Raw genomic sequence first — 23,705 nt, forward strand, 5'->3', positions numbered from 1 at the left:
TGACTGTATTTGGACACAAATCCTAGTGGCATTTTTATTTTAAATCTCAGTTCAGTTAACTGAATTAATGAGACAATGTAATTCATAACAAATATTATTCCAGAATGACTTCAAACTTTTTTCCCTAAACTTAGACCAACAAGATATGATAGAATATGAGGTTAATTGAAAGAGAAGTGTTGGATCATACTGGACAAGAAACATTGCAATGTGTCTGCAAAACGATAAGTTGATTTTCCAAAGTGGAATGTATTCAAATTTCATCAATAGCATGAAAAACAGAAAATGTAACCCAGCAAAATGAAGAAGAGTGGAATGAATGCACAATGAAGCAAAAGTTTCAACTACATTCAGTCATTTGTGCTAGTAAAACTATCTGTAATTGGAATCTGCTGCTTGGCAGTTCTTAAGTATTATGCAGAAATAGTTTATGCAACTTCATGAATTTTACTTTATGCTCAGAAACTATGAAGTAGATGTTTCTTGATAACCCACTAACTTCAGTCACAGAATCCTGTAAAGTGTCTTTTATGCAGATTCTACAAGGTTTCCATTGATTTAATGGCAGGAGATCAGAAGAATCCCATAGAAATTATATAATTTGGCTCAACACTAACCATTATCAACTGAAGTTAAGTGGACTTGAAAGGTCCTTCTCTCATTTATTTTATCTTTACTCTTTCTCCACCTAAAACATTTAACTTTGCAAAACAAAACAGAAAGCTGGGAGAATAAACTATTATAACACAAAACAGTCTGCATCAGATAAGTCAGAGCTGACCAAGAATGAAACATTAGTGTTACGTCAACAATGAAAGGAGTTCACAACATACCAGGAAGGCAACAGAAAAAGCTGGTATATGACAAAAGTATTCAGCATTGGCTACTGGCCAAATATTTGATAGCCCATAGATCTTTCCTAAAACAGAAAATGCCATCTAAACGTGTCTCTAAGCCCCAAATTTCCTTCTCATAAAACTAACAATAATGAGTCCAATGAAGACACAACCAAATAAAGCCCCGCTGTAAGCATATTCCTCAGCTAATAAATCTGGATGTGCCAAATAACTTGTACTATACTGTATAAAAATTGGAGACTATTACAGATCGTTCAACTCTTCACTATTTTAATTGTCCTGAATTTGGCAGGAAGAGGAGGGGGGAGGTAGAAAGAAAGAATGGAAAATAACAAAATAAATTCCTACAGACCTTAGAGTAAAAGATAGAAGGATCATTCTCCAAGTAAGTGCTAAAAAGATGGCTAAGTGCACTTTGCACAAGACACAATTAGACAAACTCTGAACACACAAATGTACAAACATCCGATTCTGTTTAAATTCATTCCTGCTTGTTTGAAACTGCATCACACTTCCCTGGTTCTTAAACATTGAAACAGTACAGAAGAAAAACATTTGAACAAGCTCTTTTTTCAAGTAGTTATTAGTGAAGAGTATCTGATGCCATACACTGAATAATCTGACTTAAGTTATATTTCATGAATATAATTCACATATGGGAAACACTAACAGATTAAAAGCCAAGTTGTCAGCAGAAGACCCTCTTGTCAGATTTGACTCTCTAATCTGGGCTTGAGTTTGATTTTGATTAGATTTCCCAAGGAATTTCAATTTTATAATGTTAACTCGAGAAGAAATGTGGGTGGGGGAAGGAGGTAGAAGAAGGAAGAGAGGAATTAATACATTTTCCAGGTAAACATCATAAAAAAACTGTTCAAAAGCAAAAACTGCAAATATCTTTCTGGTTAATTATAAATTATTTACTACCTGTGATATTACTTTTATCGTTACGGTTAAGAATATAGACACTTATGTATGTGCAGCTGACGAAGAGTGCACAAACAAATAGCACTAAAGTCATATTTTGTGTCACTTTCAGATGAAATACCACAGCTGAAACAGACTGGAAATTTCTTGAAAATGATTGGGGAAATTTGCTTGAAGAAAATAGCAATATTTCTTATGATACAGAGTACCTAGAATGCCAGTGTTAAGCCATTCCTTTCAAGTAGTTTTAACATATATATCTTTGTCATGAATTACCATTTAAAATAAAAATGTCTTTCATGGTTACTCCAAATAAATTTAGTCTTGGTTGAAAATAGGCTGCTCAGGTTAGACAACTATTTAAACTCATAATTTCTACTGTCCTTGTGTCAATGAAGTTTAAACCACACGTATTAAAATGCAACATTATTAACTATGAGACAAAGTGTTGCTGCCACTTTATTGTTGAAGACCTTTCTTATTGTACAGTTTATACCATTTGTTAAATTCTAAATGCTAATTTATTCAAATGTGGTATTCCACAATCAAGTGTTGCTAAAGTGGTCAGCAAATTCAAAATTTAGGTGATAGAAAAACGTGAAAATGAAATCACATCGAACAATTAAAGATTAACAAGACAAATTCAATAGTGCCAAAGCAAATTTAAACAAAAAAAAGTGCTTAAAATTACAGGCAAATCAAAACTCTTTTTTTCATTACCAGTTTGAACCTGTTGCATTTATCCATTTAGTATGCTACATAAGATATTCAATTAAACTCGATAAAGTACCTGGAGGCTTAGAAACAAAAAATGTCATTTTGTGTAATTAAGGAAAGATTAGCTGGAAGTTCAGATTCCCCAGACAATGGTAACATGTTAAGAGTTTTCATGGGTCAAAAATCCACTATTACACTACAGTTGGTGCTATGAAAAATTCAGCTCGCATCTGTGTCAGATACTTCTGTTTTCAAGACTCCTCCTGTATGCTTGTTGGTAGCAGCCACTCACTTCAAAAGAGCATTTCCATAACTGTAACCCAGTTCCAAAAATCTCCTCTTCTACAAAAGAGTGCACAGCTGATTTTGATTATGAATTAGTTTTGAATCTTTATCTGATATTATATTTCTAAAATAAAGTTCATATGCTACAAGCCAATGGTTAGTGTGATTGTGACCTGTTTTCAGGTTTAACACGGAGTTTTGATCAGTACTCCAGCCAACAGACATTTCCAACTCTTTATCAAACTTAAACAGCAACTCACACCTGTACTACATTCTATGGATGTTCTACATACAAGTCAGATATCACTGTGAAGGGACTTCTTTAAAACCATAGCTTGAAGTAACAAGCACATTCACAATAAAGCAGAACTCCAGGTTGTACCCATTAAATCTTGCATGTCATACTTAACTGTAAAAATGTTTACAAAAGCCAACTGTGAATTCAGCTGCTTTACATTGTAGTCCCGAATGTTCAGCAAATTAACAGTACGTTAATTGTGTTATAATTGTGTCACTTGATAGCTGTTTGCAACATTCTTCCCAAAAAGGTATACAGCAACAGAGGATCAGCATTTCTGGGCATGCTATCCACTTCTCACTGCTCAGAGAGATTTTGGACTTCAGATCCAGTTTGCATTAGGCAGTAGTAAATAGCTGAATGCTAATGAGGGCTAAAGTCCATAGAGTAGCTTGGATAATAAACTTTCCCTGAAATTTTAATCGATGCAGAGTTTCATGCAAGCACCTTTTAAATTGCATGCAATTTTCGTTCAAGGAACTTAATCAATTGAAGTAAATTGTTCAGTTACCAAATTTTATCAAACAACACAATCAGATAAGAGCCCTTAGTGCAACAAATGTCTAAAAAGATTATTCACAATGCTTCTAAGGTTGGAGCACTTGTATTGAAGTGAAAAAGGACACTTATAAGCACTTCCAATAAGATGCTGTCAAGCATCAAGCTTTCATGTAGTCAGAGATGTCTATTAAATCCACAACTGTCAGCCACTGAGTTCTTGGACATGGTGCTGATGGCAGAGGAAATACCAAAGAGCAACGCAAAGTTCAATGATGATCTCTTCACTGCAACATTACATCTTTCAAATTCTCTTGCAGAATAGTGTCTTTCACTGCGTGGAATACAAATCGAATGTTTTCCGTGTCTATGGCTGTTGTAAAGTGGTGGAACAGTGGTTTGGTGCGATCTCGTCGCTTGTTGTTAAAGCACTGAACCAAGTATTTTTGTACATCCTCTAGATTATGAGGGTCCCACTCAAAATTTGGGAAATATTTCTTAATACTGACTGTTTTCACCTTCCCCACAAGCAAGTCCATTTTGTTCAGAAACAAAATAATGGAGACAGAAGAAAATAATTTGTTGTTTACAATGGTCTCAAAGATGTTCATTGATTCTACCAAACGGTTTGTCCGCCGGTCTTCCATCAAGACTTGGTCATATTCACTTGAGGAAACCATGAATAGAATGGAGGTAATGCCATCGAAGCATTGAAACCATTTCTGCCTCTGTGACCGTTGACCACCCACATCTACCATTTTGAAAGGAATTCCTTTTATGACAAAATCATGCTCCACAATTCCTTTGGTGGCTTTTCTAGCAAGTAGGACATCATGCCTGCTGGGAAGGTAACTCTGAAAGAAAGAAACTCATTACAGCATTTTGCACAACCAGGTACAGTGGCAGCTTCAAAATTTTTCTGTGCTGTCCATCCTGCCAGCAATAAAAACGCCTCAGTATATTCAAACTGGACTAGCAGAACTACAGTTTAACAATGTTAATTTCACATTATGTGATCACACCAGGTTCAGACTTCAGCAAGGACTAGGTACCAGCCAGACATGAAAGTGAACTTGCTGCTGCTTTTGGAAAGAGGGAAGAAGTGAAAGTTGGGAAATTGCTTGGCAGATGTATTTGTTTTCTGAAGGACACACTCCCCCCAAATCATCCCCAACAGTTCCAAATCTGCTGCAGTCAAAATTCATATTGCATTCTTAAAGATGGGTAAAAACAATAATAAATGATGGTTCAGTAGTGTGAAGAGTTGATTAAATAAATTGAAGATAATGACTGACTTTACAGCTCAAATAATTAGACTATTTGAAAGAGCTGTGAACTTTTAGAAAACAAATCTATAACCAGACAGAGTAGAGATTTCCAAACCACTTAAGTCTGAGAATTCCCTAGATTGTCCTTTTGATGTGCTGCAAACATGAGAACTTGGACTATATTTCTGAATAATTCCAATCAACTATCGACAAATCCTCCACATAATAAAATCGTAAACTATAACTGTCAAGAGAAATGCAGTAGAACTGACGATCTTTGGTGACTGTGGCAAGAAAAGCAGTTCTATTTCTCTATTGACAATTTCTCCATATTCAGTAGTTGTAGGAACACTGCAACAAATGAAAATATTGGGGTATAAAGCAAGGCTAAGGAAAAAAAAATCTGGTAGATCTGAAAATTCAAAACACTTCCAACTTCGGTGGTGGTGTTGGTGATCATGGTCAGGCAGAGTTCCTCCAATCAGACAGTAATGTAGTAAACAACGGATTGGAAAAGTTCAAAAGGCATTGGTGAAGACAGAACAAAAGCGCCACTCATCTTTAGTATCATAAATATATTCATGCAGAATGACATTAGGAGGCTAATTGGTCCACTGTGTCTGGGCCAACGCATTGGTGCTGCAATTGGTGAATGAGAAACTGATCAAATAATTCCAATAAATTTGGAGATTTTTATTTAAACCAAAAGATAGCCTCCTCTCTCTCGCTCTTCAACTCCTTCCTTGACACCAGGATGGCACCTTGACCAAAACTAATCAAAAATTGTTTGTATTATCTAAAGGCAGAGGCTGGATGATATAATCTTCTTAAAGAAATGCAGTTTAGTTTTTTCATGAATTTCCATTATTGGCAAAATGATTTTACATTTATAAGCTACAGGTAGAAGCCGCTTTTAGTTTAAAAAGTCATTTGCCATCAATAGGCATTTCCAGGAGCGCTAGCTTCTCACCACATGCAAAATAATGAGCAGGAATGGCACAAATGAGGCTATGCAAGTCTTCTGCATTTCAATTTGTCACTTAAAATAATTAAGAGTCTGAAATAGCCATTGGGAGAGTTTCTTGATAGAACCTGCGGTCAATTTAACCCAAATAGCATATGGTAAATCCTACTTTATCAACTTCATCATGATATATATTTGGAAGTGATGGGCAGTTCACCACTCCCAGTGTAACACAGGTCATCTTACCTTTGGGTTTGTGATCGCCAAATCTGGCTCCCACGCAAGGGCTTTAACTTATACTTTCACATATATCTAATAAAATATTTTAGGTTACATCATAACTAATAGATAAATTAGAAACAAATGCCAACCCATACAGCTGCCAATACAGACATTTCATTTATTTCAACATCCGTCACTAATCAGGTAATCCAATTCAATCAGCATGAAATGAATCCTGTCTGCAATGTTTGATACTGGCATCACTGTATCGGTCTGCCAAATCCTCCCAGTACACATTCTCACTCTCTCTCAAAATGATTTCAGTGGAATCTAATCCTTGCCCAAAATTCTAGAGCTACACTTGCAGGGGATAATTTCCTAGAGAAAGGCAGACAAAGAATTGCAAATTTCAACAATGAAAACTGCCAATTTAGCATTATTCTTCCAACTACCCTTTTTCCAAAAATTTGTTTTGCTGTTTCAGGAAGTAATTTGTATCATTTGACTTGATTACATCATACTTATAGACAAGAACATCAACTAAGGCTTTGGTTACTGAGATAATTTTTGAGCATCTGAATAAGAATTCATGGAGTGTTCGCAGACTTTGCTCAGAACAAAGTGACTTGACAGTTTATTTTTCAAAAGAACATCATTGCACTTCAACCCGGGTTCATTGTTTATTGACCTTATGAGGCACTTTAGAAATGTGGTAAATTGCCAGATTCAAGTAATGCAGAACAGGCAAGTGATAGGCAGCAGAGAGAGGAATGCAATTAGCTGAAATAAAAACAAAACTCATTCAGCTAACCTATCAATCAAATGGGAGAAATTCCAAACATGGTTGCAACTTGATTTTTCCCCACATCGTCTTCCACATAATGCAGAAGTAACTTTAGCATATAACCAGTGTGATCTCAACTTCCAAATTAGCAAGTGTGAATTCCTTACGCTTTGAGTGTTAAAGTAAACAGGAATTAGACTCACCAATTGTCCAATCTGGTCAAGATTATCCAGAAAATATTTCACAGATTCACCCTGTTGGCAGAAAAAACCAGAAAGAAAAAAAAAATCAGTTCTAATATCCTAATATAACTGGAATTCATTCAGGTTAGGGGAAGAAGATTAATTGTATTTCTCTTAACAGCAAAGTTAACTCATACCAGACATCAATTATCATTAAGTATGCTGCAAGTGATTCTCAATGATGAACTAATGAATAGAATTGCAACATCAGTGGAAATTCTTAATGTTACTATTTTTAGAAGGTAGCATTTGATTCACTCTCCATGACATAGATGATCAGAGACAGCACTAGCTATGCCTCCAGTTAAGCTGGTCCAGTACAGTTACAATACTATCATTTACCAACAATACGGAAAACTGCTGAGGCACATCCTCTCCACAAAAAGGACACATCCAACTCAGCCAACTACTATCCTACCTATCAACTCTCGATCATCAGCACAATGAAGGAAGGGATTACTGATAGCTACACAGCAGCATTTACAATAACTTGCACACTGATACTCAGTGTGGATTCCATCATGACAACACAGTTCTTGACCTCATTACAGCCTTGATCCAAATAATGTCAAACAGAGCTGAAAACAAGAGATGAGGGGAGAGTGATGGCCCTTGACACCAAGCTAGTATTTGATTGAGAATGAGATCAAGGAATTTTAGCAAGAATAATGAGAATTTAAGAGAAGGGTTCACAATTCGAAATCATATCAAGCATAGAAGAGGTGTTTGGCATTGTCAGAGGGCAATCATCTCAATCCAAGGGTAGTACTGCAGGAGTCCCTCAGGATTGTGTCCTAGGTTCAATCATCCTAGGCTGCTTCAATACTGACATTCCCTTCATCACAAGATCAGAAGTGAGGATATTTGCTGAAAATCACAATGTTCAGCAACATTCACGATGACTCCAATACTGAAACATCCGATACCCAAATTTAGCAAGGCCTGTTCAATATTCAGGCTTTTGGTTCATAAGTGACAAGTAACATACGCACATCTGTCAAGGAATGACCATCTGTTGCAATCATACCTCTGGACATTGAATGCATCGCCATCGCCGACATATCCACTGTCAACTACCTTAGGGTTACCATTGAAGAAACAAAACAGGACCAGCCATATAAATACTGGCGTCGTATGAGTACGTCAAAGGCTGGGAATTCTGTACAGTATAACTCACCTCCTTCCACCCAAGAACATGTCCAACATCTACAAGGAATAAGTTAGGAGTGTGATGGAATGTTCCCCTATTGCCTGGATGAGTATAGCTCCTAGCGTTCAAAAAGCTCAAAACCTCGAGGACAATGTCATCTCCTTGAATGACACCAATCCACCACTGACATACAATAGCAGTAGTGTACACCATCTACAAAATATACTGCAGCAAATCACAAAAGCTCCTTCAACAGCACCCTCCAAACCCAGGAGTTCTGCCTTCTTGACGGAAAAGGAGAACAGGTTCATGGCAACTCCATCACGTACAAGTTCTCCTCTAAGACGTATACCATTCCTTCACTGTTACCTTGTCAAAATCTTGTAACTCCCTTCTTAAAACCACTATGAATGACCGAACATTATACGCATTGTTGTGGTTCAGGTCAGCAGGTAACCAACAGCTTCTACAAGGTAATATGCTTGGGCAGGAATTATGGCCTAGTCATTGACACTCACAACCCATGATCAAATGAATAAATTTTCAAAAATCTCGGATTTTACTTAGCAACTAGATTATAAATTCCAACTGTTCATGTCTGAATTTTATTTTAAAATGGAAATTATCTAAAGAACAATAATCAATCAAGGAACAAAAAAAAAATTGCCACGTTAGTTTTTGTTCTTCAAAATCATGTCTTTCCTTTTAACCCACAGAATGTCATTACATCCCAAATCCAGCCAACCTCTCAATTTTCAAACTGTGGGACCATCCAAGTTATCACCAAACACCCATTATTGTGCATGATTTGTTTAACTATATAACCTTTTAATCACACACTAATTTAAAGACTGAAAACAAATTAAGCAAAATCCAATTTGTTTTAAATAGTTTTTGTAAACAGATATCAAGCCACAGTTTTGAAAGTGATTGATGGGACTGGCTAGAGTATCTGCTCCTCAGACTCTAATCGAGGCTTCCTACCATCTTGCCTTCACCACTTCGTTAAGCAAAAAATTTGTTTCAAGAGTGCAACACAGCATTGTGTTCAACAAGAGGTCCTTACTGAAGTGAACAGAAAATGTATGCACTTCATGGTTGAGGTCCCGTAAGTATAGGAAGGACATCTGTACAGTATTACATTACAATGCAAACAGAATCCAATCTCTGGATGCAGCAGGAAGGAGAGAATCCATAACTGGATAAAAACAAACAGCAAGTGTAGTAGACACAAACCATGAATGGAGAACCAGATATTCAGATTGTTATTCTTTCTTCCAATCCTAATTCTAATGTTTTCAGATTCTCACCAGCAGTTGTGCTTTCAATTTTCAGTCACATTTGGACCATGAAGAAGGTAGACGTCAGAAACACTTTTAGAAAAGAGGAACTCCAGAATCCTAACATTAGAAAACTGCAAGACAGTGTAAATTTCGCATCCCTGCACACAATTGTCGCAGCCTTGCAGAAGCATAGAATGGATTGTGGTTTCATGATCACAAAATAGGACCGTGTGAAAATCAACAAAAATTCCAACCAGAATATTGAAGATTCACAGTTAATAATCCTCAACATTCCAGTTCTTTGCAGCTTCCCGCCTCATCTTTGTCTCCACTACTTTAATGTTTTCGGCTTCCTGCTCTCACCCCGAACTGAAATATCATGTTTGCTTCCAATGTTTATCCTTCTTTTGTCTTCATATGCCTTATCAGATTCTTCCATTCCTTGACTTTTCTGTCTTTAGTTCTAAGAATAGATCGTTAATCAACATCTAATTAACTCACTTATCCCATTCCTACCATAATCAGACCTGTTCCTGAATTATTTCCTTCAAGGATTGATCCAGTTATCCAACATTTCTATGCAATCCATTTGAACTATGGCACTTCCTATAAAAGTGCTTCTGATAAGTTTCACTTTTTCCTCAACCAAAGATTCCCTTCTATCATGACAAAATCAATTCCTTTTCTCCATATTTCTGTTCTGCACCTCCTTACAAGAAATAGGATAGATTTTCCCTCTCTTTGCCTTCATCAGATCTTGGATGATCTTTCAACACTCAATGAAACTTATCAGAAGCACTTTCTAATGTTCTCACTAAATACATCTTTCCCACCCTTTACACCATTCTAAATGTGATTGTTCTCTCCACAATACTCTACTCTATTCTTGATTCACGTGTATTATGCAGTCTCATGGCTTTTCATCTTCTCCCTCCAGCTATTCAAGGTGCCAAACATTTCTTCACAGTTAAACAGCAATTTACTCTTACCTCATTATGTTTACCATATTGCATTCACTGCTCATAATACAGTTGTCTCTAATGTTGGGAGATGAAACAGGTTGGATGACTGCAGGACACATTCATTTAACCTGTAAACATGATCTCGAAATTTCAATGGCATACCCTTTTATCTTTTCATCCCACAGCCTCCAATAGCACTAAACTCAAGAATCAACATCTCATCTTTTGATTAGACATTTTACAACCTTTCAAACTAGAATTAAACATTTCAGATAATATTCACTGCTCCCATTTTCTCAAACAACAGATTGCAGTAACATAAACAAAGTTGTTGAAAATATAAAATGTTTCCAAACGTTCTGAATATCTGTAGAGTCAAACAAGAGTTAAATGGAGTCAAATATGACGCTTCTCCAGAAATTTAGTTCTGAAGTCATATTTGATTTGAAAGGTTAACTCTTTCTCTCTTCATAGATGCTGCTAGAATAACTGAATGTTTCCAGCACTTAGTTTACGTTTCAGATCTGCAGCAGCCACAATATTTAGTTTTTATTTTACGTCATGGTAACAGTTGTATTGCTGATATTTCAGTTCCACTTTCCTTAGTTGCAGCCTCCTTTTGGCTTGTACCATTACTACATCACTTAAAGACTCTTGTTTTCACATGGTTGGGACATTGGTTGAGTGGCAGGTACGAAGTATGGAGAATGAGTCAGTACTCACATTGGCAGGATGTGACCAATGGTCTCCCACAAGGATTTGTGTTAGGACCTCCATGATTCATATTGTTTATTAATGGCTCAGGTAATGGCATAGAAAGTCATATATCCAAATGTGCAGGCCACACAAAGTTAGGCAGGATAGTACAGTGTAGATGGTAGTCTATCAATATCCTTTTATAATTTTATACTGAGCAAATAGGCAGATGGGAGTTCAATGGAACCAAGTAAGAGGTTATCCATTTTGGACGAAAAAAGATAGTATCATCTAAAAGTATTTTAACCTAAGTTAAATATTGTGGATGTCCAAAGAGACTTGGGAGCTCAGGCACAACAGATCTTTAAAATATCACAAATAGCTGGGGAAAATAATCAGGACCACTCATGAAATGAATGTCATTATATCTAGAGTACTGTCACAGAGATATAGAGATATACAGCACGGATACAGACCCTTCGGGCCAACTTGTCCATGCCAACCAAATACGCTAAATTAATCTTGTCCCACATGCCAGCATTTGGCTCATATCCCTCTAAATCCTCCCTATTCATATACCCATTCAGATGCTTCTTAAATGTTGCAATTGTAATAGCCTCCACCACTTCCTCTGGCAGCTCATTCCATACATGTACGCCACTCTGTGTGGAAAAAGTTGCCCCTTAGGTCCCTTTTAAATCATTCCCCTCTCACTCTAAACCTATGCCCTCTAGCTCTGGACTCTCCCAACCAATAAAAATACCTTGTCTATTTAAATTATCCATACCCCTCATGATTGTATAAACCTCATAAAAGGTCACCCCTCAGCTTCCAACATTCCAGGAAAACAACCCCAGTCTGTTCAGCTTCTCCCCATAGCTCAAACCCTCTAACCCATGCAACATCCTTGTATATCTCTTCTGAACCCTTTCAAATCTCATAACAGTATTTTACTTTAGATGAAAATACCAAACCTCATTAAATATTACTGCATCTCAGAACAGGGAGACCAGAACTACATACAGTATTCCAATAGTGGCCTAATCGACGTCTTGTACAGTTGCAATATTACCTCCCAACTCAATGCACCAATCAACAAAGGCAAGCATACCAAATGCCTTCTTCACCATCCTATCTACCTGTTGGAATACAAGAATGCAGAAATTATGCTGCAATTGTATAAAACCCTGATTAGAGGCCACTTGGTGTACTATGAGCAGATCTGGGCCCCACACCTTAGGGAGGATATATTGGCCTTGGAGGGAGTATAAAGTAGGTTTACAACAGTAATGCCTGGTCTTCAGAGTTTAAGTTATAAAGAGAGATTATACAAATTAGGCCTGTTTTCTTGCCAATTTAGAAGATGAAGGGGTTATTCGATCAAAGTTGTCAAGATATTAACAAAAAAAAGACATGGTACATAAAAATAAACAATGTCAACTAGTTGTGGATTCTAGAACTTAGAGGGCACCGTCTGAGGATTAGGGCAAGACCATTTAGGATGATCTCAATGATTGATGCCAATTCTCACACTTTACAGTTGAGTTTGAAAAGATGGTCTTAATAGCTTGCAGACTTTTTGCCTCAGCACAAAAAAAAGTTAGGCTGAAAACCTTATGCAGGTAATAATGTACATCTCAGAACAATGCCAATACCAGAACAGTATTTCCAGATGTGATAAAGGTGATTTTCAGATATTGGAAAAACAACTGGGACAATTAACCAACAAGTGGGATTGAGAATTTAGTACAGCAACGTCATGAGCAGTGGCATAGGAACACCACCTTAACTACCAGGCTGTTCGTAGCTTCTCAATCTGGGCAACATCACAACAGAGTTTACCCAAATACATGAAACAAGTAGAATATCTTTACAGAACAAAGGATGACTGCCCAGCTCTGCCACACATATGGAGGATTGCCATCAAAATATGCTCAGGAAATCCTTCATGGCTTCCCCACCAGTGATATGAAATGCAAGGGACAGAACAGACTCAGAAAGGGATGATCACTTTAGTACTTTTCATGCCTTGGGTCAGGAAGAATCCTGTTTCAATGCTTGGTCTTGCTCGATTATAAAATATTTTGTTGTTCTGCATAAATACAGAGTCTGGAAAAAAAACACAAATTCCAGCTTTGTTAGAGTCACTTCACAGCAAATACCCTTGGCCTGTACACTTACCACAGTCCCTGCTTTGTCTCAAACAAGTATGGGAGAGCTGGCCTGAAACTTCTTCAAACAAAAAGACTCAATAATCAGCCAATTTAAAACAGATCTCAATTTGCACAGGAAGCTCAATCTATCAACCCCTCGTCTGAAGAAACCAAAATAAAATAACCATAATAGGCTCTAATAAGTTCTTTTCAATTCAAGGTTAAATTATAAAAATTTCTTGTGAATTCATCTGCTTTTCGATGATAATAGGTTGGTGGACAAGTAGAACACAAATAGCGTGTTTGTGTCATTTGGCTGGTTCTCCGATTTTTCTTTTTTTCATTGTAATGATTTTGCTCCATTTAAACTGGTCCATAGTACTAATTCACCTGGTCTCACTTTGAAAGTGTGCAATATAGACACCAATTTCAATATATCTTCCAGTACTGTGAACAGTGTTGAATTGGCCTATGTTCATCTCTAGCATGGATGCTCAGCGATCTCTTTGAAAGAACAATGTAGGGACTTTATTCTAATATTTCTGATTCTTTTCTATTGTAGAAAATGTCAAAGATATGCAAACAACTGCGTTGAACCTTTTAAGGAGTTTGTGGTATATTTTCATGTCAAAGGCACTACCTAAACACTTTTAAATCACAGTGGTGTTGAATTTAAGCCCACTGAAAAGAGACAATCAATGATGAAGCAAGACACTCTTTGCTTCAATCTGAAAAATACCAGCATAAATTAAGATGTCGCCTGGAATAAATTAAAACTTTGGGCTATGTAGCAGATAAATTTGTAGGTGATATACAAAGTTACTTCCTTCATAGTCTATTGGCTTCTGACAGCTGAGCTACTGTGAAAGTGGGACAGTAGTAGAGTCTTAGTTTATGGTGTCGCATGGGATCAGTGGAACTAAGTTCAATAAGCCATAGTCTATAAAGTTACAGTGATAATAGCTAAATGATCACCTCATCAATGTGAAATTTTCAACAATGATTGAACTTCTTTAATCATTAACTTAATTATCCCTTATTTTACAGAGTTTCAAACATACTTGTCAAAAACATACTGCCATCAGATCAAGGGTAGTTCATTCAGTAGTGTTTTTTGTACTGTTTTGAACTGAACGACTCAAAACAGCTTTACCCTTCTAGTTAAATTCAAATTCAAATTCAGACAATGATAATTAAAAAAAAGCTTTCAATATTTCCAATAAACTAGAGGCCAGAGATTCTTGTTATGAAGTTCAAAACAGGTCCAAGTATCCTTACCAATAAATTAGAAGCTTTTTTTCACACAATGTTGTCAAAACCTAGAATGGTCTGCTTGAAACAGTGGCAGCAGTCAAATCAATAATTGCTTTTAAGCAAGTGGATAAATATAAATAATAAAAGGGACTGAGGAGACGGGGAGCTAGCATACGGGCAACATTTCAGTTAGCCTCCCAAATGCAATGGCTGTATTCAATTCAATATTCAGACCCAATAACTTCAGATTCAATGTCACTGCCTATAAGGCAGTTTCACTGATATCACATGCTGTTGAAGTGCGAGTTGACTCTCCATATTATTGACCATTAAAAATATTCGACCATAAATATTCATCAGAGCCTGACTTTTAAAGCAACATTAAAATTAATCTCCAGTCCTGAAGAATCATCTAGACTCAAAATGTTAGCTTGCTCTCGCCACAGATGTTGCCTGACCTGCTGTGATTTCTGGCATTTCTTATTTTCATTAAAATTCATCTTCTCCCCCAATTTCCCCAGATACAACTTCTCCCCATATGCAATTTAGCTGTGTTTTTCACTAGACTAACCAATAGCCAACAATTGGCATCTGTGCCAGCTCCAGAATTAATCCCTATTCATCTTTTGATTGACAAACTACTGAGGTTTCTAGGGCCAAGCATGAAAGCGAAGTGAAGGGCACAATCAGATCAGCCATAAATAAACTTGTTAAATAGAAAAACTGGCCCGAGGGAGTGAATAACCTACTTTGGCTCCTTTTTCTTACATTCTTGTTACTATCCCAATGTGCTGAAATTGAGACGATTGTAGTGCATTCTCTCTCAGGTCCTCAAAATTGTGGAACTCACTATCTTGTAATAATTCTTTTAACTGAGTAGATTTCCAATTCATTTATTACTTACTTTGTAATTGCAGCCTTGCTGGTATACGGTGCTCAGAGATTTGAAATAAAATACACTAACTCTACAGCCGGAAATCAATTGGTTGGAACACCAGTGTCTGAAACCTTTCGAATGAAATCACCTGCTCCCTCAATACTATCAGCATCAATTTAATATGGTTCTTTGGGAGTGGAACACTGAAAAAACATATCGTATTTGAATGGGGTAAAGTACAATTTGTATTTGTTAAAACAGAGAGTGGTAGATGCCCGTTAGCATTGAGAATGTGGTGCTGGAAAAGCACAGGTCAGGTAGCATTTGATGAGTAGGAGAATCAAAGTTTCAGGCATAAGCACTTCGTCATGGAATGAAGGTGTCTTTGGCTAGGCCAGCATTTACTTCCTATCCCTAATTGCCCAGAGGGCACATTGTTGTGGGTCTGGAATCACATCCTTACTAGACCAAGACATCAGTTTCCTTTCCTCATGAATATTAGTGAACCAGATGTGTTTTTCTGACAATCAACAATGGATTCATGGCCATAATTAAATTCTTAATTCCAGATTTGCAGTCAATCAAAATTTCACCATTAGCTGTGGCAGGATTCAAACCCAGCTCCCCAGAACACTACCTGGGCTTCTGGATTAATAGTCTAGCAATAATACCTCCACACCCTCCTATTTTAATTACAAAGGAATGAAGATCGAGCTGGGAATTGAGTGCAAAAGGATAGCTGAAGATCATGGCCGATGTTTAAGGCAATAGTTTATGGCTCAGTGCAAAGACATATTCTAAAGAGGAAGTAGGATTCTGGAAAAGGGGATAAGCCAACCATGGTTAAACAGAGAAATCAACGATAGAATTAATTCGAAAGAAATAACATACAAGCTGATAAAGATTAATGGTAAGCCAGAGGATTGGGCAAGTTTTAAAAATCAACCAAAGATGACCAAAAAAAAGTGGAGAAATAAACTCAAGAGTAAATGTGCAAGTAAAACCAACATATATATTTGAAGAAGCTCTTGCTGTCTAAAAAGGAAAAGATAAGCCAAAGTGAACATAGACTCCTTAGAGAATGAAGCTGGGAAAATATTAAACAGAGAACCAAGAAATGGCAGAAGTGAATAAATACGTTGCATCAGTCTTCAAAGTAGAAGACATAAAAAGCATTCCAAAGTTATTAACTATTCAAGAGACAAAAGGATGAGGGGAAATAAATTATAGCATAGAAATGCAGAAAATAGCAGTAGGTCATTACGCCCTTTGCACCTGCTCTGCCATTCATCATGGTAATGGCTGATCAACCAACTCAAAAGCCTGTTCCTGGTTTTCCCCTAATTTCTTTTGATCCCTTTAGCCTCAAGTGCTATATCCAACTCCTTCCTGAAATCATACAATGTTTTATCCTTGACTCTGTGGTAGTGAATTTGACACATTCACCCCTCTGGGTGAAGAAACATTTCCTAATCTATTCTGAAATGGTTTATCCTGTATCCTTAGACTGTGACCCCTGTTATGTACTTTCCCCGCCATCAGGAACATCTTTCCTGCATGTACCCTGTTTAGAACCTGTTAGAATTTTATAGGTTTCTATGAGATACCCCTCATTTTCTGAACTGCAGTGAATATAATCCTAGCCAATTCAACTTCTCCACGTCAGTCCCATCGTCCCAGCATTTAGTCTGGTAGACCTTTCCTGTATCCCCTCTACAGCAACAGCACCTTTCCTCAGATAACGAGGCCAAAATACACATAATATTCGAGGTGTAGTACACCAAGGCTATGGCCCTTCAATTTATAGCAATTCAGATAATAATCTTCCTTCCTGTTTTGCTACTAATGTAGATAACCACACAGATATCCACATGATACAACATCTGCCATGCATTTGCCTACTTAACTTGTCCAAAACATCTCTGCATCCTCCTCACAGTTCACCATCTCATCCAGCTTTAGGTCATCTGAGATAGTACATCTAATTCCTTCACCTAAATAATTAATATATCGTGAATAGCTGGTGTACCCTGTGACACTCCATCAGTCATTGCCTGCCAGTCAGAAAAAAATCTCTTTATTCTTACTCTTTGTTTCCTCTCTGCCAGCGAGTTTTCTGTCCATCTCAATAGACTACACCAATCCTGTGTGCTTTAATTTTACACAATAATGTCTTATGTAGGTCTATGTTAAAAGCCTCAAAGTGCAAATAAGCCATATCCACTGACTCCCCCTCATCAATTCTGAGTTACATCCTCAAGAGATTCCAGTACATGTGTCATGATATTTGCCTTTGCAAATCCATGCTGATTCTGTCCTATCCTGCTACTGTTTTCCAAGTACTTTGGTACTAGTTATTTTATAGTAGACTCTATTTTTACCACTATCAACATAAAGCTGACTGGTCTATAATTTACAATATTCTCTCCACCTCCTTTTTATTTTTAAAAGAGAGGGGTTTTATTAGCTACTTTCCAATCTGTAGGAATTGTTCCAAAAATCTATAGAATCTTGGAAAATGACCATGAATACATCCAGTATTTCTAGTGCCACTTCCTGAACTACTCTGGATTGTAAGTCATTAGGCTCCAGGGATGTATCGACAGGAAGTGGGTTACTTACGCAAAAATAATCTACAATGGGCATAATAGGATACAGGAAAGAAAGAGGACATGGAATCAAGGCTTTATGTGGAGGTGATTCTTGCAATAGATTTCAGAGTTAGCAAGGAGAAGGAACAGAGGAGATGGAGCTCAACAAGAGGATCAGATTTTATTGGGAAATATGGGAAGGAAGTAGTAAAGGACAGTACTTAACACAAACAAGTGGAGAAGAATCCTGAGATTTTCTGTTTTTCTCCAGGGTGATCCTGAATTATTCAAATGCTTTGATAACGACGTAAACAAGATCTAATAGAGCCAATGTAATCGAGCCAGATTCAGTGACACACTATTAAGCCAGTCATATCTGGGAATCAATTAGAATGTATTTCATAACATTCAGCTAAATCTTTAGAAAGGAATGTAGTCTTGTAAACGTCTAAAAGAGGGCTCATTTCATGTGGGGATAGATTACATCTTCACCAAGTGGGTGGTAATTTGGTGGAGTCAATCAACTATGATATACCTACATTCTGTCAAACTTTCCAAAGTTAGCAACTCTAGAAGACCATTTTAGGTCATTTTTGCTCCTTCACAAAATGAAGGAGCGTGATTTAAAAAGGTAAAAGCTCTCAAATAAAACGTTTCCATTCATATTAAGTTATAAAGCAAACTGGAATGAGTTATGTGCATCCACATTTGTTGTAGATTTTAAAAAATACATAAGAGGTCAATGTAGCTTGTAACCATTAATAAAGGGGTTTATAGTTGTGGTGAGAATAAAAGTTTTGTCAACAGCTTTAGAACAGAGTGCACTGGCTAGGATTAACAGTCACAAGACAACATGCCTAAAAGGAAACTATTTACAGTAGTTGCTATTTGAGTACTTTGTTTACCACTGTTAACCTGTGTTAAATTTTACAGTAACAAGTTAATTGTAAGTTCAAAGTAAGATTTTACAAATTTAAAGAAACATAGTACTAAACAAGGTTATCTAAGAATACAAAGGGATCGTGATCAGATGGGTGATGGGCCGAGGAGTGGCAGATGGAGTTGAATTTAGATATATTTGAGATGCTACATCTTGGAAAGGCAATTCAGGGCAGGATTTATACACTCAATGGAAAGGTCATGGGGAATGTTGCTGAACAAAGATACCTTGGACTGCAGGTTCATTGTTCCATCAAAGTGGAGTCTCAGGTAGATAGAATAGTGAAGATGGTGTTCGGTACGCTTTCCTTTACTGGTGAGGCCACTTTTGGAATACTGTGTTCAATTCTGGCCTCCTTGCTGGAGGAAGGATATTGTGAAACTTGAAAGGGTTCAGAAAAGATTTGCAAGTTTGTTGCAAGGATTGGAGAGTTTGAACTACAGGGAGTGACTGAATAGTCCGGGGCTATTTTCCCTGGAGTGGCAGAGGCCGAGGGTGACCTTATAGAGGTCTATAAAATCATGAGGGGCATGGATAGGGTCAAGATCATTTCCCCAAGGTTTTGGGGTCCAAAGCTAGAGGGCATAGGTTTAATGTGAGAAGGGAAGATTTAAAAGGGACCTCAGGGGCAACTAAGATGGCATGTGTATGGATTGAGCTGCCAGAGGAAGTGGTGGAGGCTGGTACAATTACAACATTGAAATGCATCTGGATGGGTACACGAATATGAATGGATTAGAAGGATATAAAACATATGCTGGCAAATGGGACTAGATTAACTTAGGATAGCTGGTTAGCATGGACGAGTTGGACGAGTTTCCATACTGTACAATTCAATGACTCTGTAAAAGATGCTTGAAGAAAAAGAAGCATGCCCCACCCCATCCATTATCATTACAATCTGAATAAAAAGAATATTTATTTCTACCAGTTAGGACATCATTACAGATGTGATCTGCCTGATTTATAGGGAACAGGGTTATGACAGTATTATATTAGCATATTTGTGCACAGTCTAATTTCATCTTGCAGTCAACCATGTTTGATGTTAAGCACAGACCTAATTATAGCAAACTCAGTGTACATTTTTCCTTCATCTGCAATATTTTACTTTTATCCTATTTAATAACTTACCATCTACTGCCCCAGTGCTAGAAGTAGAGTACACAGCACTGTTACTTCACAATCAAGAGATAAAACACACATACTACAGCTACAGCAATGTGACAATACATTGGTGACTATAACTTCTGAATAGTTAAAAACTTTTTCTAATTAGAAAAAGGATTATGAAGAGACATAATTTAGCCAGACAAATAAAATGCAATACTGTTCAACCAATAATTTTGAATCCCCTCTGTTGTATCTTGTGCCAAGTTGCATTTTCAGATACAACAAAATTAATGATTTTTGAGAAGATATGTAATTCAGGTTGAGGTGCAGGTTGTAAGTTTGCTCGCTGAACTGGTAGGTTTGTTCTCAGATGTTTCATCATTATGCGAGGTAATATCATCAGAGAGCCTCCGGTGAAGCACTGGTGTTCTGTCCCATTTTCTATTTACTTGTCTGAGTCTGTTAAGGTGGGCAATATTATTTCTGGTTCTTTTTCTCAAAGGTTGGTAAATGGCGTCCAAATCGATGTGTTTATTGACAGAGTTCTAGTTTGAATGCCAGGACTCTAGGAATTCCCTTGCTTCTCTCTGTTTATCCCATCCTAGGATGAATGAGTTGTCCCAGCCAAAGTGGTGTCCTTCTTTATCTGTTTGTAAGCTGTGACCTAGTGATAGCTGGTCATGTCTTTTGGTGGCTAGTCGGTGTATCCTGGTGGCTAGTTTCCTGCTTGTCTGTCCAGTGTAGTGTTTGTTGCTGTCCTTGCAGGGTATTTTGTAAATGACATTTGTTTTTCTTGTTAGTGGTACAAAGGTCCTTTAGAGTCATCAGTAGCTGTTTCAGCGTGTTGGTAGGTTTGTAGGCTACTATAATGCCATGGGGTTTGACCAGCCTGGTAGTCATTCCAAGATGTCTTAGCTGTACAGTAATGTGGCTAGAGTCTCTGGGTATATTGTTGCTTCTTGTTTGGGTTTGTTGTTTAAGTATTAGCAGACTGTGTTTATTGGGTCACTGTTGTTCTTGAATAGCAGCAGAAGAAAAATGCCTATACCTAAACTAGAACTCCATCAATAAACATATCGATTTGGATCCCATTTACCAATCTCTAAGAAAAAGAACTGGAAATGGTGATGAAACATCTGATAACAAACCTACCAGCTCAGTGACCAGACTTGCAACCTGAACAACAAAACTACTTCTGAGCTTATACAATACGCAAAAGTCACATGCAATGACAGTTTGAATATGGAATTGTACAACAGTACAGGATCATTCAGCTGACACAAAAAAGGGGGGACAATATGGAACTGCAAATCTTCAATAGAAAACATAATCCTACCTCAAAAACATCACAACAGCTTTCTTATGCTTTACACAAATGGAAATTAGGTGTGATCCATTGAGCATACACAACCATGTCTGAACAAAATAAACAGAGTAAATTATGATGTTAAAACCAGGAATTTCTGAAATTGTTATTGGTCAAGACCAGCACTGCCTGTTTTAAGTGTGTGGCAGTGGTGGTGGTGGTGGGGGGGGGGGGGGGTGTAGGTGTACATCTAAATAATGACAATTAGATATAATTGCTCACAATATTTAGTAGGATATTAAATACTTCAGGAACAATATTTAAAATGTAATAGTTGTAGCTAGTCACCAACCTTCTGAACAAAATTCCATTAATTTCTTCATTTCCCTTCAAATTATTTTCATATTTAATTTGGATTCCATCTCACCAATTGAAGAGGTGAAATGATCAAGCCAAACAAATAGTAATGTCTACTCCATAAGAACTTACAATACAAATAGATGAAGGGTATACACAAAGCATGTTGAAGAAAGTAAATACGAAACAGAGTTTCCATAAATGTAATTAAAGTTAAGCAGCACTCTGCTTTTAAATAAATAGCAAACATACATTCCAAGAAATAATTTTCAGAAACATTTAACAAAACCAAATGAATAATTTTAATACAAACACAACTCCCTCCCCTTTTGCATATTATAAAGTGTGAGCACCAGAAGTTTGAGCTTATCAGGGCACAATTAGCCAATACAGTTTAAGTACTGACTCACTTAGTGGTTAATGTAACACTCTTGATTAAGGAGGGAGGGAGGCAGAAGACAGGAAACTATAGGCCAGTTAGCCTGACCTCGGTTGTTGATAAGATTTGAGTGTTCATCAATAGGGCTGAAATTGCAGAGCACTTTGAAGTGCATGGTAAAATAGGGCTGGTCAGAAAGGCTTCATCATAGGGAGGTCATGCCTCACAAATCTATAAGAATTACTTGAGAAGATAATGAGCAAGTTGGACAAGGGAGAACGAGGGAACATGGTCTATCTGGATTTCAAGAAGGTCTTTGATAAGGTGATGCACAGGAGGCTGATAAATAAGAGGCAATGGCATTGGGGACAAGGTGTGACACGAATACACAATTGGCTGACTAGCAGAAGGCAGAATAGGGATAAAAGGGATCGTTTTCAGAATGGCAGCCAGCGGCTACTGAAGTTCCACAGGGGTAATGTTGGGACTACAATTATTTTTGTTATGCATGAATGATCTGGATAAAGGAATTGAGAGCATTGTTGCTAAGTTTGCAGATGACACAATGATAGCTGGAAGGACAGGTCGTATTCAAGAACTGATAAGCTTCAGAAGGACTTGGACAGTCTAAAAGAGAGAGGATTCCTGAAGAAGGGCTTTTGCCTGAAAGGTCAATTTTCCTGCTCCTCGGATGCTGCCTGACCTACTGTGCTTTTCCAGCACCATTCTAATCTAAACCCCAATCTAACAGAGTGGGCAAAGAACTGGCAGATGGAATACAAATGTGGAAAAATGTGAGGTTTAGCACTTGGTAGGAAGAATAGAGGCATCAACAACTTTCTGACAGGGAAAGGCTTCAGAAATCTGAAACAAAAAGGGACTTGGGAGTCCTAGTTCAGGATTCTCTTAAGGTTAACAAGGAGATTCAGTTGGCACTTAGGAAGGGAAATGCAACATTAGCATTCATTTCAAGAGAGCTATAATAGAAGAGCACGAATGTACTGCTGAGGCTGTACAAGGCTCTGGTCAGGCTGCATTTGGAATACTGTGCGCAGTTTTAAGCCCCATATCTGCTGGCGTTAGACAGGGCCTAGGGAAGGTTGGCAAGAATGATCCTGGAGATGAGGAGCTTGTCATATGAGGAACAGTTCAGGACTCTCTGTCTGTATTCAATAGAGTTTAGAAGGATGAAAGGAAACTTACAGAATACTAAGGGGCCTTCACAGAGTGGACAGAGATGATGCCTCCACTGGGACAGACTAGGACTTTGGGGCACAGCCTCAGAGAGAAGGGACATTTCTTTAGAACTGAGAATGAGGTGGAATCTTTTCAGCTAAAGGGTGGTTAATCTGTGAAATATTCTGACAGAGAGGGCTATGGAGGACAAGTCATTGTGCGTTTATACAAAGAGATAAGATCTTGATTAGTAAGGGGAATGAAGGATTGGGAGAAGGCAGGAAAGTGGTGTTAAGAAATGTGTTAGCCACGATCGAATGGTGGAGCAGACTTGATGGGCTGATTGGCCTACTTTGGCTCCTCTCCCTTATGGTCTTGTGGTCAATTCTCTCTACTTAATTTACAA

At 37.5% G+C, this 23,705-nt stretch overlaps 1 protein-coding gene across 1 annotated transcript in view; it reads right to left on the reverse strand.

The window, feature by feature from the left end:
- Nucleotides 1-2,543: 2,543 nt before the first annotated feature.
- Nucleotides 2,544-23,705, reverse strand: part of gna12a (guanine nucleotide binding protein (G protein) alpha 12a) — a 77,641-nt gene continuing 56,479 nt past the window's right edge. Inside the window, exons 3-4 of the mRNA XM_060840329.1 lie at nt 7,024-7,074; nt 2,544-4,436 (exon numbers count right to left, since the gene is read on the reverse strand). Coding sequence (XP_060696312.1) covers nt 3,867-4,436; nt 7,024-7,074 — 621 coding nt within the window. The 3' untranslated portion in view covers nt 2,544-3,866. The remainder of the gene's footprint in view (nt 4,437-7,023; nt 7,075-23,705) is intronic.

This window comes from Hemiscyllium ocellatum, chromosome 20, assembly GCF_020745735.1.
Source record: "Hemiscyllium ocellatum isolate sHemOce1 chromosome 20, sHemOce1.pat.X.cur, whole genome shotgun sequence".
In the NCBI taxonomy this organism is placed as follows: Eukaryota; Metazoa; Chordata; class Chondrichthyes; order Orectolobiformes; family Hemiscylliidae; genus Hemiscyllium; species Hemiscyllium ocellatum.